The 17,215-nt window shown below is 41.7% G+C and overlaps 2 protein-coding genes across 2 annotated transcripts; one reads left to right on the top strand and one right to left on the bottom strand.

The window, feature by feature from the left end:
* Positions 1-3,742: 3,742 nt before the first annotated feature.
* Positions 3,743-9,999, top strand: pcolcea (procollagen C-endopeptidase enhancer a). Its single transcript, XM_069146862.1, has 9 exons — positions 3,743-3,914; positions 6,181-6,289; positions 6,382-6,640; positions 8,386-8,510; positions 8,603-8,739; positions 8,831-9,129; positions 9,204-9,281; positions 9,409-9,579; positions 9,677-9,999. Exons 1-9 carry the CDS (start codon positions 3,823-3,825, stop codon positions 9,805-9,807), a joined length of 1,401 nt encoding a protein of 466 aa, XP_069002963.1. The 5' UTR covers positions 3,743-3,822; the 3' UTR covers positions 9,808-9,999.
* A 4,020-nt stretch (positions 10,000-14,019) lies between these two features.
* Positions 14,020-17,019, bottom strand: tmem88a (transmembrane protein 88 a). Its single transcript, XM_069145618.1, has 3 exons — positions 16,603-17,019; positions 15,121-15,447; positions 14,020-14,529 (listed from the first exon to the last, which is right to left on the bottom strand). Exons 2-3 carry the CDS (start codon positions 15,427-15,429, stop codon positions 14,242-14,244), a joined length of 597 nt encoding a protein of 198 aa, XP_069001719.1. The 5' UTR covers positions 15,430-15,447; positions 16,603-17,019; the 3' UTR covers positions 14,020-14,241.
* Between the last annotated feature and the right edge of the window lie 196 nt (positions 17,020-17,215).

Genomic DNA, 17,215 nt, shown 5'->3' with positions numbered 1-17,215 from the left:
TCTCCAGCTGGGTTGCATCACAGACCCACCTGTGCACCGCAGTCTGTGCTATAACCCCTGTTTACATTCGTGACCACCTCTGTGTCTTAACCATTTTCGTTAATAGCAATCAGGTTTTTGAGCCCTTCAACACCAAAAGGGGAAACCTTTCTTCATAACACTCATGAAAATACATTATGATAGGTCACAGCTTGGTTAAACACCGGTGTGAGCCAGACCTATAATGACTCCCATCTCCACAAAGGCAGTGGTTTAAAAAAAACAACAACAAATAAACCGTTTTATCCCTTTGTACTTCATTACTATTAACCAAATTGATCTTGCAACAACAGTTATGAGACCACATCCCAACGGCCTTAACTGTCTAATGAAAACGTAACATCTTCAAGCGTCACTTCCGGCGACTTTTATTTTGAAGCGCACGTCGCGGGCAAGCTCTATAGCCACGTTTCCTGCTCTCCCTTCGTTTTATCTTTTACTCCGTAACGCGTACATTTCATATAGACCGTCTAAACCGACACACACCGCCGAGCTCTCCCTAATGCAATGCAAATAGGCACACAAAAAAGTGAAGTTTCATTTCGCACACGTATCGAGTTTTCATTCTTATTGGTGAAGAACAGCTGACACATCGACTGCAGCGCTGGCATTTCTCTCAATTGGTCATTTGCTCCGTCAACAACAAAAACTCTCTGATTGGCTGAATGAACGAACGACCGGTCCAAAGCACAACACTAACACACTACTATTGCACGAAATGACATTACAACGTCTGGTTATAGAACATATTGGTATTAAACGATATTATATGATTTAAATGGTTGTGTGTGTGTGGAGGGGGGGGATAAGGGGGATGAGCAATAATACAACTGTACGAGCCAGGAGTCACGAACCCACCGTCCAAGATGTTTACATTTTTCACCACCAGGTGTCACCACTTCACTGGAAAAACTTCAGGTTTCAGACGTGTCGTGTAATGAATCCACTGATATTAAACTGCCTGCCAGTGTTCAGAGACCGATGTTGATTTAGTTCTGTCACACAAAACATCCCCATAACACCTCCATTATTTACCATCTCTACATATAACCGCGTATGTCTTCATGTGCGGGTCTCTCCATGCAAACAGCAACAAAAAAAAACAACACAATATTTAACACAAACGTTTGTGAGGATGGTGATGATGAACACTCATCGAAAATATAGATTGAGATGGTCGATACTTTCTAGATCTGTTAGTCTGACTTATACAATAAAATCCACGGAGAAAGTATACAAAGTGGGAAAAGCTGTTGCTTTATAAAAATATATTTATTTGCAAGTAGCATCTGGAACATCAATTCCACTACATCCACCACGATGTTCTGGCCAATTAGTGAACACAAAGTCACGAAGCATGACTGGAGGATGTCTCTCATTTCCACTGTCCTTTTCTCTTTTTTTTTTGCAAATTTAGAAAAATAGAGGCTTCAATGCTGTTTCCATTGTGAAAGGGATGTTCTTTTTTTTTTTTTCTTTTCTAGCTGTGATATTGTCATTACTTTTACCCCGGACTTAATGGCAAAAGAGTATGTGTTGCCTCATCATCTGTGAGAGAAGTATGATGCTTTGTCAGGGTCCCTCGGTGTCCGATTGGACTTCAGTGTGACATCCTGTTAGTGCCAGATTAGGTGCTGCGTGGGGTTTTTTTTGGCACATTATTCGTACACTATCATATTTTTCTCATGAAGTGAATCCGGGAAAAAGTTATTACGCCTCATCGACTCCCCTCCTTAAATCTGTGGGAGCAGACAAAGCAGGCTACCATCTTCACCTCGGTGCATCTGTTTCTATTTATTGTTGAGACCACGTGAAATTTGGCTTGTAACTGTGCCGCGCTGCATAATTGGAAGACGGATCTTTTTTTCTTTTTTTTTTAAACTGCAGAGAGGATTTGAGAGGAACCGCAATTTACAGAGAACAGACGGGTCGATGATTGTTGTGAAACGATCCGTGTACGACCATCACCTTCTTCACACGGCCGCACACTTTTACTTTCATCTCGTTTCCCTCCTCTCCGGCATCAGTCACTGTACAGCTGAACTGTGTTTTTTTTTTATGAATCCCAGAGAGATAATAGGAGAGTGATTTGCGGAGGGGAGTGTGTGGAGCAATAACCGTCATGTGTTGGCTCCGGGAGGCACGAACATGACCTACCTCCAGGGTGCATTCAAAAACAGCTTTCACTTCGTTACAGACTGTCGTTCTGTCCGATCGTTTTAAGTTTGTCTTCCATTTCTACTGACCTAACCGGCCCCTCCCTTACACATCCCTCCACAACAGTCATCCACTCCCCCGCTGCTCTTCCCTTTTTGACTCCACGAAAAGGAATGTGGGTCCAGCTTGGAGGGTTCGTCGGGAGTTATTGCAGAAACCTACACTCTGGGCTTGGATTACAGCTGAGTGTAAAGGTCACTGCTGCTCCCACACATAATGGCGGTGGCTGCACGGTTGTGCTCGCCCCCCCCCCCCTCCACCCCGCCCCCCAGCAGACTCTTGCACACCAGTGCATTCCTGCTCCTGCTGATTCTTATCATGACTTTTGGGGTTAACGCAAACACAAGGCGGCCGGAGCAGGGGATGCTCACTTCTCCTGCTCCTTGATGAAAGCTGTCTCAGATCTTTTACCTGCTGCACCAAAACAATTTCAAGCAAAGCAGGAGAGCCCAAACGAGAATGTAACATCAGACCTTACTAAAACAGTGGGCCGCATGCAGCTGGAAACACACTCTCTTTGTGCTTTGTGCTTTTACCTCTGTCCTTTGTCTGTCCTGTTCGCTCCAGGCTTTCATCGAAGGTGTGTCCTCTCTGTGAAAGTGGCAGATTTTATGGCATCATTGCGACAGCATCCCCTCCACAGGCCTCAGTAATGTAGGCCAGAGGGTTGGCTCATCATCAAATCTTAACAGAGACAGAATACTCCCCCATCTTGAGTGTTATTCTTGCTATGGTGGATTGCGAAGGGTAAACAGACGCTCTCTGAGTTGTGGAGCTAAAGGAGCTCCTGGTGCTCAGGAAACATGAGGAGAGAGATCATTAGTTTTATGACACTTTATAAATCGTTTTACAACTTCTTTTGGATCCTGTGTGTATTTTGTTTGAACTAGATGGCCTGACTTGACGATTTTATGAAGAAAAACATTGTGTGCAGTAAATGAAAGGCCTCACCTCCGGCCGGCTGAGGAATGTAAAGATTTATGGCCCTTTCTTTTTGAGTGCTAGTGCCTCAGGCTCTGCCTCCACCTGTGCACCCCGCATAATGATCAAGCCAGACACAGGATGGACATTAACGGCCATCCAAACCAAATTTCAAGCTTCTCTTACCTGATGGTTTAACCATGTGAAGAACTAGTGGCATCTGCTGTTTAAAAACACTCTTTTAACTGAACCTCTGATGCCAGACTCCTGTGCCCTAATTGCCTCGATGCCACTTCTCTGATGGTTATTTTCAAGGAAACATCTGGCTTTAATTAGAGCTCCTTTTGCCCTCCCTCGCGTCATCACCCCCCACGGCCCCTCCGGCTCGGTCTCACCACTGTTGTCCTTACAGCATCTTTGTCTCTCTCCTTATCCTTTCACGACCCCCCCCTCCATCCGTCTTTGATTCCTCCCCACTCATTCATTCTCTCCGCCCATCCCGAGCGAATGGCCTCTTCCTCCTCCTCCTCCTCCTCCTCATTCCTCCTCCTCCTCCTCCTCCCCTCCTCTGTCTTTCACCTCTTGCCTCCTGTTGCCATCTCCCTTTTTCTGCGATAGCCTGCTCTGCTTTGTGAGCATATCATCATGATGATGCATGTGGGCTGCGTCTGGGGTCTCTCCGTGTTCCTGTCTCTGAGTTTAGGATGGACGAAAGCTCAGCAGACAAATCACAGCAGGTAAGTTTGTGTCACGTGTAGAAAGTGTCTTCTTTAAATGAATTGTAGTCCTCCTTTATATGACTTTGTAGACACTTGAGGTGAGGATACTTTTCTTAGTTTTAATAGAGATCAACTAATTGAGTTCACAACAGCCTGCAGCTTGAGGATACAAAATACTCTTTACAGTCTAGTTCTGGCTGGCTGTCCTGTTGCTGGAAGTACATTCTTTCCAGTTCGCCGTTTGATTGGGCACAAAGTCATCCTGTTGGTTTCTGGCTCATGATACGAGGCACGCTGACTCTGCGGTGGCTGAGCTACCACAGATGTTAATGCTTTCGGTTGCGTCGAATCACAGAAACTTGGCTCTGTCTTTGGATATTTTGGCTCAAGTCAGCAGCCGTCTGACTTTGCTGGGGTTCTGCTTTCTGAGCGCTCACTTTCAGAGAAAATATTTTTCCATTGCGTCAAAGTTTGGTCTTCCACTTTGTTGTTTACTACTTCCGACAGTTTGTGTACTCTCTCCAAATGTTGGATGGCAGAAAATTTTTTCCCAATTTTTTTTTTTTTTTTTTAAATCTCATAAATCTCATAAAAAAAACAACACAATTTTTGCAGGTGAGCCAAAAACTCTGCAAAACTCTGCACACCACAAACAGACGGTAAAAGCCCCCCACCCCTCCAAAAAAAAAAAAGCTTTATAATATCAAGCACATTCTTCTCTGCTCACATGTTTACAAATGGATTTTATGTGTCCCTGCTGGCAGCAGGCCTGAAATAGGAAATTTTCCTTTCTGTGAAATGAGCCCTGACATTCAGTGAGCTCAGTGAGGGCTTAGAAAGCAACAAAATGTATTAGGTGAAGTGACAACATAACTAGGAGGTTGAAAAAGTCAGTCAGCTGTAAAATGTGCTCCTCGGTTAGCTCAGTAAAAAAAATTCAAGAGCCGTGACACCATTTTGTTCATTCTTCTTTGTTTTTTTGTTTTTTTTGTGGCTCTAAAGCAGAAGTTCATGGCTATTTTCAAACCCTGCTACATTAGTTTGAACATAATTTTGTATCATTTTTTTTTTTGCCATCAAATTGTAGTTAAATGTGACCTCATTGTAGTGTGGTAAATTTTCTTTTCTTTTTATAATGTACAATGGCAATATTTGTAACAGAAAATGTGTAAATATATGAATGAAGCAACTCGAGAGAACTCAGTTTGACTTCTATGAAATGTTATTTAATCATTTCTTTTCATAGTAAGAGTTTTGCTTCTAAAAGGTTTGTGTTCATAGTCTCAGTTTTGATGACAATCATGTTAACAGTCACTTTTAAATCAATCATGTACCATCTGCTCCTCTTAATCTCGCAAGCTCAACAACCGCTACCAAATTTAACCATTTAGCTTCTGTCAGTCATCATGAATCAACCAATTACATGCTATGAATAAACACAATACTCAGAAACTAAACCTCTAATTTTTAAAATCTTCATTGGTACTGTTACCTAGCTGGCTAACAAGGTGACCCGCTTAGAGGAACATCTTCAGAATCAAAAAGACGTAACTAACATTAGCTGAAATAAACAAAGCTAAAACCCTACCAGGCTAGTTAGCCAGAAATGAACTCCTGTGAACCCCAGTTGTTATGAAAATAAGAGTGATGTGTTGCATTTGATATTATTTCACCAATTATTCATATTTGTAAAAGTATTGTTTAATTTTTTTTCCCCCATCAACTGTTATTTAATTTTGTATTTAATATTGAACCCTTTTGGGCTCCATGCATAGCCTCCAGTATCAGCATTAAATAAAGTGAGACCCCAAATCTACTCTTAGGCGATGTCATGACATGATTGAGATGGATGAGTATGAGGAAACAAGGGTTTGTCATAATAAATCAACTGTATGTTCCTGCTGCAGAGCTTAAACTGTCGCCTCTGACTTAGTTATGGTTTGATTATTGTTTCCTTTTTTTTTCCTGCTTTGGTCTTTAGCAATTTAACTGCTCATATTAATTAGGGAAATAAAGCGCCAGGATAAATTGACTCCCTTTGCAAGCAAATAACTTGTGGTTTAATCACCAGATAATGAAATGCCCCGTTTATTATCAGTGCTCTCAATTCTCCCAGTAAATTTCCCAGTGAGATCTCTGTTAAGACGCAGCCGGCAGGAAGGTTGTCGTATCTGTGGGAGTTCAGAAAGTCTCAGTGGAGTTGTATTGATCGGATTCTATGACCTATACTGCCTCAGTCCTGTCTGAAATTCTCACTCCTCTTCCTCCACTGTCTTCATCACAGGCCTGTGTTCTACTGCGGAGGAGACCTGGTCTCAGACTCAGGCTTTGTTGGCAGTGAAGGCTTCCCAAGCTTCTACAAACCCAACAGCAAATGCACCTGGCACATCACTGTGAGTCACTGCAGCTTGTCTGAAATCCCGACTCCCTCATCACTCAGTCCTCCAGTGTTTCTGACTCACGGATTGATCTCTCTGGTTTACAGGTCCCAGAGGGAAACGTGGTCACGCTCTCCTTCCGCATTTTTGACCTGGAGGCTGACTCACAATGTCGGTATGACTATCTGGATGTTTACAATGGCCAGTCCAACTTGGTGCAAAAACTGGGTCGTTTTTGTGGAACTTTCCGGCCTGGTACTCTAATTTCTACCACAAACACCATGATGCTGGAGCTGGTGACCGATGAGGCGGCGCAGAGTCGAGGCTTTGTGGCCTATTTCAGCGGAACCAAACCCTATGTAGATGGTATGTGGCCACATTTTAGACTGATGATGAACTTGTTTTGTTTTTTTCCATTAGTGTGTCATGTCCACCGAGCGTTTGCACTTTTGAACTAACAGCTTTATTAATGTAAATAGTATGATTCTACATTATGTGAATTACTTTCCCAAAATGCTGATTTATTGCTTAAATGAGTTATAATTACTAAAGCTTTTCAAAGAAGCTTTTAATGCAACTTTTGGGTTGCCAGGTTCTTAAAAAGTTGTTTTTTTTCTTCTGGGAAAAGACTACAGAGGCTGAGTCTGGACCCAAATTTGAATTTATTAACAAATTATTAGAATAAATTAATACCTCAACAATATTCATTACTCCATTGTTATCTGATAGTAATGATAAATACCAGCCAATGGGATTTTTCACAATGTGGCAACCCCCAAATATTTTCTTATTAATGGCCTATAATAATGTTAATGAAGCATTGAAGTGTTTACAGTACAGAAAAAAAATAGGATTTTTCTACTTCTCCGAGCTCACACAGTTAGCTGTAGTAGTGAGGAGACTAGTGGAACTAACTAGAGGCTGAACATGGAGACTGCCCTCTTTTTACACTATTAGTCTCCCTTAGCAAATTATTAATGAAAGCTAAATAAACTTTCTGACAGATGATTATTTGTGACCAAAACATCTTGGAGCCCCTTGGGGCTGCATCTGGTTTACACAACTTGCAAGTACCTGTTTTACAAAAGTTGACTGAAGCTACCCAACAGCTTAGTTTAGATTAACTTGCTGGTCGTTAACCATTTGAGACTTCTGCTGAAGTTTTATCTGAAAGGCATTCCGCTTCAAGAGGAAAACACAACTTGCTAGCACTGTGAATGTAATGAAATCTTGTGGAGTTTCCTTTTATCATTGAACACAATAACCCTTTCTCTATGAGGCCAGGAAATGTAGCTTTTTGTCACCTTTTCTTTTGCCTGGAAGGACAGAGATCTAAACACCCATGAAGAAAATATCACAGATTTGATTATACTCAAAAGTGATACAAAAAGTTCATACTAATACTCCTAATTAATAACAGATTTAAGTTATTTATACGTAGGGGCAGTGGGGAGTGATTAGGACTGTCGTCTCACAGCAATAAGGTTCCTCCCACAGTCCAAAGTAATGCATGTTTGTTGATTTTAGATTGGCTGTTAGCGTCAGTATGAGTGTGAGAAGTTATCCGTCTTTCTGTATCAGCTGTGATGAGCTCCAGACCCCGTGGTCCTGTTTAGGATAAAGCAGTTATATACATAATAAGTGGACTGATGAATGGATTGCAGCTTGGTGTCCTAGAAATGTAGGTGCCACCCATGAACTCTGATCCCATTTGTTCCACCTCTCTCTCCTCACATGTCCTGTTGTCTTTCTACAGTCTACTGTGATAAAAGGAAAGGAAAGTTATTAGTACAGTCATGAAAACTGATGTAATGCGCGGAGAATCACACAGGTTCGGACATTTCATACTACAACCCAGGAGCTTTCACAATGACTTTTGCCAATGAAAACTTTGGATTCTGCCAACTGGACAGATTCATTGTGCAACTAGGAGCTTTAACGTCCAAGAAAGTGTGATTCATTTGACACATGTTAAAAAAATGCATCCGATTCCAAGTCAAAAGTTTATCAGGAAAAATAAACAGTGAACTCTGGGTGAAAGGTCAGTTCTTTGCGTGAATCTGTGATTATGTTGTCTTCATTCATCATCCTCATGCAGTGACTTGTTTCAGACCAACAGTTCTGTGGAGGGAAGATGACAAAGGCCCAGGGAGAGATCAAGACGCCCAACTGGCCTGACAAGAAATACCCACCGGGAACAACCTGCTCCTGGCTTATCACCGTGGAACCCGAGATGGTTGGTGGCACACTCACTCCCTGCATGCAAACATTTAATTCTACTTTAAGTGATCTTGTAAAGTCATATTTCTGTTTCTATTTGGGCACCAGGTAATCCAAGTGAAGTTTGATAAGTTTGTCTTGGAGGCGGACACCTACTGCCGGTTTGACTACGTGGCATTCTTCAATGGTGGAGAGAAAGATGACTCACGTATTATTGGACGACACTGTGGCGATCAGGCCCCGCTGTACGTGGCAGATATTTCTAAAGCCTTTAAAATACCTCTAAAACAAGTGTTCTCAGTTTTACACCTCATCATTTTTATTTGTCTTGTCTAGGCCGTTCGTTACCAGCGGCAACGTGCTGCTGGTCCAGTTTGTGTCTGACCTCAGCGTGACATCTGACGGCTTCCTCGCCCACTACACCAGCATTCCACGCGGTTCTCACATGCAACCAGGAGCCGGCACGAGGTACACCAACGCACAGCCGCCCGTCCCCACCACCAAATACGCACCTCCTCCTCCCCCTAAGCCCACCGAGAGAATCAGACCGGTCAAGCCCACGAGAGGCCGAGGACAGGGCACTACAGACAAGGACAGGAGGGTGACCGTGTCGAGACCAAATGGAAAGAGGCCTGGTGGGTGAAAGTGTGTACACGTGTGTCAGAAGGTGTCTTTACAGGATCTAATGCACTTTCTCTATGTTTTTTAGTCCCTCAAAATCCGCTTTGTGCCAAAGCCTGTAAAAGAGATGGAACCATCAAGACCAGTTTCTGTGCCAGCGAATTTGGTAAGCGTGTACACACACACACACACACACACACACACACACACACACACACACACACACACACACACACACACATGAAACAACCAATCAGATGTTGTGTTCTGACTAAGCTCTCCTTTTTTCCCAGTGATAACCGGGAAGGTGACCTCTCTTTCCCCGGGGCCCCGAGGTACTCTTCACGTTGGCGTCTCCCTCATTAAGGCCTACAAGGCTGGTCGGCTAACCATCACACAGGTTGGAGAGACCATGTCGGTGAAGCTGGTGTCACAGTGCAAGAAGTGCCCGTTGCTCCGCAGAGGTATGAACGTCTTGAACTCACACTCACCACAGATAATAAACCTCAAAAAACATAACCCAGATTTAGCCTTCTGGTCATATTTCTCCCTCTCTGACAGGAGTCAACTTCATCATCATGGGTCAAGTGGATGGAGACGGACGTGGTACCCTGGAACCTGGTGCATTCACAGCTCCATACAAAGCGCAACACCACAGATTATTAATGAATATCAACAACCAGCCATGTTAACCTCACATGTCTGTCAAACACACAAATCCAGACACTTAAATGTGAAATTCAGATCTATTAAAGCACAGTATTACAGGAAAAAAATAACTTCAGTTTTATACCAATACCATGAAAACAAATACATTGTTTTATTCAAACACCTGCAAAACCTTGTTAATTTATATTTGAATAAAGGTTTCATATCTCTTTGAAGATGTCTGACCTCATACTTATTACTACAACTGAGACTTAAATGTTAGAATGATGTTTATGACTCCACCTAGTGGATTTAAAGGGTAACAGCTGATCGTTACCTTTTCCAAGGTCTCTGATAGATTTTTGACAATTACTCATTTAAACTGCATCAGGTTTTCTTATGGTGGTCCAAACTGACAGAAAATCCACACCTGGATTGTACAAAGGGGCCTAATTACAATTATTACTACAGCAGAGACTTCTCATTATTGATACTGCTCCAATTGTACATTATGATAATAAAATACATTTATATTTAGTTTTTATTTTATTTTACCCTGACATAGGAAGGCTGTCATGTGTATAAACATGTTGTTCTGTGATAAACTATAATATCACTAAAACTGTATATATAGCTAAATGTAATCAAATATTCAGTCACTCATTAAATGTCACTTCAGGTTTCTCCTTAAAAGATAACATTATTACTGGGCCAAAGTCATTTTCACAAATATGAAACTAAGACTCAGAAATCAACATAGTGGGTCAGTGCAGTCCAAAGGTCGAAGTTCACCAATAGCCAACAACAGAGGCTGAGGAAGGTCAAAGTAAAATATCCCACCCCCATCTTTTTATTATCTTTTTTACTGAAACCACTAGTTTACTCTAACTTTGAAAACATTATTACCTTAAAAAAAAATGACATTATGTGACATGGACAGGGGAGTGCGTCTTAATGACTCAACTCAAGCAGTCATTAATTAAATTTGTCAGAATAAAAGCTGTTAACATTAACCAATAATATCTCATGCACTTAGAGTGCATTGGCGGAGTGTAACTAAGTAGATTTGCTGCTATTCTGTAGGTCACAATTTTTTCAAATATAAGGTACTTCAGTATTTGTATTTTGGCCTGGAGATATACATTATAGTAAGAGTAAATTAATTCAAAGGTCCCATATTGTAACGCTTCTGCTGCTTTATTTATAGTCCTGACATCCTCATTAAAAGATGTGTTTGTGGTTTTCAGTGTCAAAAAACATTTCAACACCATTTTACACCACCTCTCTAAAGCCTCTCAGTGGAAAATGTCTTATTCTAGTGGAGTCACAAGTGGGGGTGGCCAAATAGCTGGCTAGTGCCCCCTAAGGACATGCCCCGGCGGTTACATTTACCGAGCTGTGAATCAAACCCCAAACCTTCTAGCTGAGATGCAGCAGTGCTAACCACTGCACCATCTATTCCCAGGAGTTAAACAGCATTGTGACAAATCTTTGGCTCACTGCAACCTATAACTCCACCATCCATAAATATAACTATTCATTCAAATGCAACCAAAATTGCCACAGACATTCTTTGGATAGTAGATATATGTGTTTTCAAGGGGGTCTGCAGTGATATTAAACATCTTCCTGTAATGTGTTGTGTATACAAAACTATCCAAACGTTTCAACTTCAGTAAAAGTTGAATCACCATCAACAGGCCAAGGTGGAATTTGAACCTTTAATAGCAACCTTGGTGAAGTGGAATCTTTTACCTGTTGAGTTAACCAGACTGTTGGTTGAGTCACTGGAAAGCTCTGAGTGAACTCCGTGCAACACTTTCTCCTCACGCGACGTGCTCTCTGTTGCCAAAGGTAGTCCAGCGGTCTACAATGCCACTTCTGAGCTAGAAAAGACCTCAAAGACATGGGTTCGAGCCCCGCTCAGGTATTACACATGGTTCATGGAGGGCGAGTCCCTCTAAGGGTAAGACACATAGGTTCAGGTTTGTACGGCGGTCATACTAATACAAAACCAATGGTCAACCACAATACGAAACTTAAATACAAATCCCCCAAAAGAGACTTCTCTTTTCATATTTCAGACAAGATGCTATAGTACGACACAGTGGGGCACTGGTTAGAGCAGTTGCCTCACAGTAGGAAGTAACTTAAGGCATGCATTTCAGTTCAGAAAAAGGTCATACTCCAAAAAGTGATGAAAAAGTCATCCAAAATATCAAAGTATGTCGTCCAAAATATTCCGTTTTTTTTTTTCATATTTCGGACAACATGCTATAGCATTACTTTGTATTGTCGTCCAAAATATGAAATAATAGTCTTACTATAGCATGTCCTCAAAAGGACAAAAGAAAGTCATGCTATAGTATGACTATAGTATGACTTTTTGTCACATTTTGGACGACACGCTAGAGTATGACTTGTTTTTCATATTTCGGACAACATTAAAGAAGTATGACTTTTTTGTCCTATTTCTGATGACTTTCGTTCAAGTTATAGTAGGCAACACAATGGTGCATTTGTCAGCGTTGTTGTCTCACAGTCTAAAGGTCTGGGGTTTGATTCCCGCCTGGGACTTTCTATGTGGAATTTGCATGTTCCTGCATAAGTGAAATATGGACGATTAACTTATGAATGTAGTCCATAATGTAAAACAAGCGTCATATAGTTGTAAATGTGACAAAGTCACACCACAAGCAAGAACATGCAATCCTCCACAGACACCACAGACAAAGTTCCAGGCCCCCTATCGAACCAAGTACTTCCTGATTGTGAGATGACAACGCTAGCAACTGCAAAATTGTGCTGCCTTAATTGCATGTTTGTCTGACTTATATAACTTATATGACTTTCAAACATATTATGGAAGAAAGCACGGTGGTGCATTGGTGACTCCCAGTCAGAAGGTTCCAGGTTCAATTCTTGCCCTTGACGTGGCTTTTCATCTGTGATGTAAATGTCATCCTTTCCAGGGCGAGTCTCGAACCTGGAACCTTCTGACTGGGAGGCAACCATGCCAACCACTGCAAAGTTGATCACTCTTCCATAAGATGTTTAAAAGTCATATTAGTCAGACAAACATGCAACAAAGGCAGCAAAATGGTGCACTTCCAAACCAGCGTTGTCATCTCACAATCAGGAGGTTCTGGGTTCAACAGGGTGCCTGGAACTTAGTGTGTGGAGGATTGCATGTTCTTGCTTGAAAGTAATGTTTTACATTATGGACTACATGCATAAGTTAGTCATCCACATTATGGACGACAAACTGCTTTCAGGTTATTAGTTTTGCAGGAACATGCAAATTCCACATAGAAAGTCCCAGGTGGGAAACAAACCCAAGACTGAGACGACAACGCTGACAACTGCACCACTATGCTGGCTTCCAAAACTTGAACGAAAGTCATACTTATAGCATGTTGTCAGAAATAGCACCAAAAAGTCATACTTCTTTAATGTTGTCAAAAATGTGATAAAAAAAAAAAAAGTCATACATGTCGTCCAAAGTATGACATTTTTTTTTTCATATTTTGGATGACATGCTATAAAGTATGACTTTCTTTTCACTTTTTGGACGACATGTCCATGACTTTTTTTTTTATCACTCTTTGGATGACATGCAATATGACTTTTTTTTTCATATTTTGGAGGACATGCAGACTTTGCTATAGTATGACTTTATTTGATATTTTGGACGGCATACTATATTATGGCATTTTTTTTTACATTATGAACTATATACTATAGTATGACATTTTAATGACATTTTGAACAACATACTATAGAATGGCATTTTTTTAATATATTTTGGACGACATACATTTTTATGACATTTTGGACGACATACGATGATGTCAAATTAGATCCAGTTTTTCTTGATGCAAAAGTAAAGTGATACTTATACAATATTACATATCGAGTCATGTTAACTTCAGCTGTTCTGCATTAGTTGTATTACTTAATAATATTCTGCAATGCTTGTTGTATTGTTACTTAAGTTAAATTCTGTTGTGTGACTTTTACTTTTAACATAGTACTTCTACTGCATTATTACTTGTTTAAATTCAAGTCAGATGAGAGTACTTCCCCCTCCACTGATGCAGTGTGTGTCTGTGGTTTCTTATGAAGCAGTCCATCGTGAATGAAGAGACCATAACTCTTATCTATGAACAAGGTAGCACATGCACCCTCAACCAACCTCCTGCTCCTTAATTTTCATATTCACTTCATGTCCAGTTTCTGTGTAAAACACAAAGGTCAGCAGTTCCAGAGACACTTTATTGTAAAAAGGTATAAAATATAAAAAGGTAAATACCGGATACAGAAAGCAACACCGACTTCCAAACAATCAATTTAAATGCTGACATAAGATGGATTTTTACAATGGCTTTAGGAAAAAGAAATACTTTGCTTTAAAAAAAAAAAATAATAATAATAACCTGGCTACATATTACATCCACGTACACTACTCCTCTCCTCTCCTAGACCCACACGCTACCTTTCCCCTCCCTCTCCGAGCCTCCCTGCTGGCCGCAGCAGCCTCCTGTGCCGGCCCTCCGGTGGCGTGAGGCGGGCATGTTCTTGTAGACGGCGCGGCTGTAGGGGATGAAGCACATTCCCAGCTGGAGGTGTCGGGCCAGGCGGCAGTAGGCGGCGAGGGCCAGGACCAGCAGAGGGGTGAGGAGCAGGAAACCCACCACCAGCAGAGCCACGCAGCCGCCGTCATCCAGCAGGTCTGCGCAGTACAGGGATGTTCCATGGGGCTGCACCTGGAGAGATGGCATGGATGCAAAAATAAAGCACACACACACACACACACACACACACACACACACACAAAAAAACTACCTGCAGCTCTTAACAATATCCCCACTGTGCTACTTAGGTCACATGTAGCACAAAGGGTGTCCACATTACAATGGTTGCACAGTGAGGTATTTTACAGTCAGTAGGTGTTCTAAATCTGCTGGATTTTTCAGTTTGCTTTTGCTGTATGCTTTAGTCCCACAATGCATTGCACTTAGGAACTAGAGCAGCTTAGTCACAGCTGCAAAAAATTAAAATTAAGCGCCAGGAAAACCTTGGAAAAGCAGTGTCAAATCTCTGGAAAAACATTTCTCCTTTCTCTCTGTGTAGTTTAATTGGTAGTGGCATTCCAAAATGACAGTTTGATTGACAGGGTACATCATTTTCTGTTGGTATAAGAGTTAAAAGTTTATTGATCCACTGCTATACAGGCTTTTAACTTCAGAAATATATTGCAGTTATTCGTAGACACTATTTTTACTGTATGTTTGCTCTGGTCTGTTCTGCAGCTTAACAAACTGCACTCTGTGTCAATGAATAAAAGAAAGTCTTACTGTGGAGTGGCAGAGGAAGCCGAATATGATCATGGCAAGAGCCGGGGTGAGGATGGTGCCGAACACGATGCCGGCCAGCCCGGTGTTGATCAGTGCGATGATCAGGTTCTGTGCAGTGACCAGGACGGAACACGCCCAGCAGTCCAGGGAGCCCCTTAACTCCGGAGGGGTGTCCGGGGCCTCGCTGCCTCCAAGGGAGTAAGGAGGGGGCACCACGACCCCTGACCCCGCTCTGGACGGGGAGCGTGCTTCAGAGTGGGCCTGCTCGGACACCGTCTTCTCCAGCGTCCCGTTCCGTGACAGACTCATCTTCTATTATGGTTTATACTGCAGGAAAAACAAAACAGTGTTAGCCCAATAACTTAATGTGATAAATGAATCAATCATGTAGTTATTATGTCATTTTAACTTTGATATTTAAAATGAAAGTTTGTGTTTCACAATGCTGACATTATTTTTTTTGAGTGTGCCAAGCATTTTAAGCGTCTGCCCTTGTGTTTGAAGGTGAAAAATATCAAATAGGGCAACTTATCTACTCTCTGTTGCACTAAAATCTTTCCTGCATGCCCTGATATTTCAGTCCGTTCACGGTGGAAAGCCAAAGAATGTTAAACCATTAAGCACTGAGTTCCTTAAATAATGTGGTGAAAGGTGTGGAAAGTCAACACACAGATAACTGCACTGTTCTAAGTGCGAGGAAATGGGCTCCACTGACTCCACCTCCAAACTCCAGGATAACCACCTCCCAGAACAAAGAGCCCGGAGCTGAGCTGGAAAACTCTCAATCACTGAAGTGTCAAACAATGCCCTGACTTAGATTTTTGAAAGAACTTCATGTTGTGTGTTGAGCCCTTATTTCCACACTTCATGTCATTACATGACCTCTGTTTACACACATTTTCCACGTGACAAATTAATTGATTTAAAAAAAATGACAGTGCCACCATTTCCCTGTGTTAGCACCATGTGAAGTCTGCCCTTCACTTAAACCACCTCCTTCCATCAGCTGTCAATTTAGTTGTGGTGCTTCATAAAGAGAAAATCTACTCTACATGCACGTCATATGATTATAGACACATTTAAACATGAACAAACAACCAAGAAATGATGTAACTTTTTTCTTTAGACTATATAAATGACAATAAAACATTTTCATCATCTTGTGGAGGATTTTTATTTGTAGGTTATCCCACAATCCCAAAGCCAAAAGAACATTTTATTTGTATTTTTTTATTTTTATTTTAAAGTGCTTCCTCTTGTGAGTTTGTGTCAGCACCTTCCATTCAATCGTGGAGCTCCAACACTTGCCTTTAGTAGATGACATCATCAATATGTATCCAGATCGAAATGAACTTTCCATAAGTTTTGAGTTGTGTTTCACATTCAAGTAAACTGAACTAATTTGCCTGAGGTCAGAATTATCACTATTCTGATCATTTAACATGCGTCTATCTATAAAATGTTGGACAGTGTTGTACTCACGGTGTGGGAAACCTGATGATCTGCCCTGCTGCAGTTGGATGGTGGCAGCCAATGAAGGGAATTTCAAGAATTTCCTCCTGATGTATGTCTCCTGTATCTGAAAATCCAGCTCTTGAAAGTGGTATCCAAGTGAAGGTTGATTTTCTACAACTTAGATCTTCTCCTGTTTGTGTTTTTGGCCTTTTCCCCCACAGAAAACCATGAACTATTCACCAGCTGCTTCTACAATCTTCTACAACCAGTCCTCTCACAGAGCGGGTCAGAACAAAGCTCTGCAGACTCGAGGCAAATTGTGCTTTCCCACTGGCTTCAGCGCTTCCTTCCCTGACATGCTGTTTCCTCACTCTGACTCCAGTTTGAGATATGATTGAGTGTGCGAGTCTGTATCCTGTGTTGCCTCGAAGACGAATGCACAGGGAGCAGGCTGGTGAGCGTTAAAGGCTGCTGCGAGTGTTTGGGCAGGGGAGCAGCGAGGGGTTTTCTGTGATAACCCCTGGAACCTGAGGGGGAGGGGGGAGGGAGAAAGACTGTTTATTTGGATAGATTAGAGGAGTTAGGGTATGCTTCCCAATCCACAACATGTTCCACCCTCAATGAGCACTTTCTCCACTCC

Source organism: Embiotoca jacksoni, unplaced genomic scaffold (genome assembly GCF_022577435.1).
Source record: "Embiotoca jacksoni isolate LCO1_2020_lvr unplaced genomic scaffold, fEmbJac1.0.p SCAF_13, whole genome shotgun sequence".
NCBI classification, from domain to species: Eukaryota; Metazoa; Chordata; class Actinopteri; family Embiotocidae; genus Embiotoca; species Embiotoca jacksoni.
This window is presented reverse-complemented; position numbering and strand designations above follow the sequence as displayed.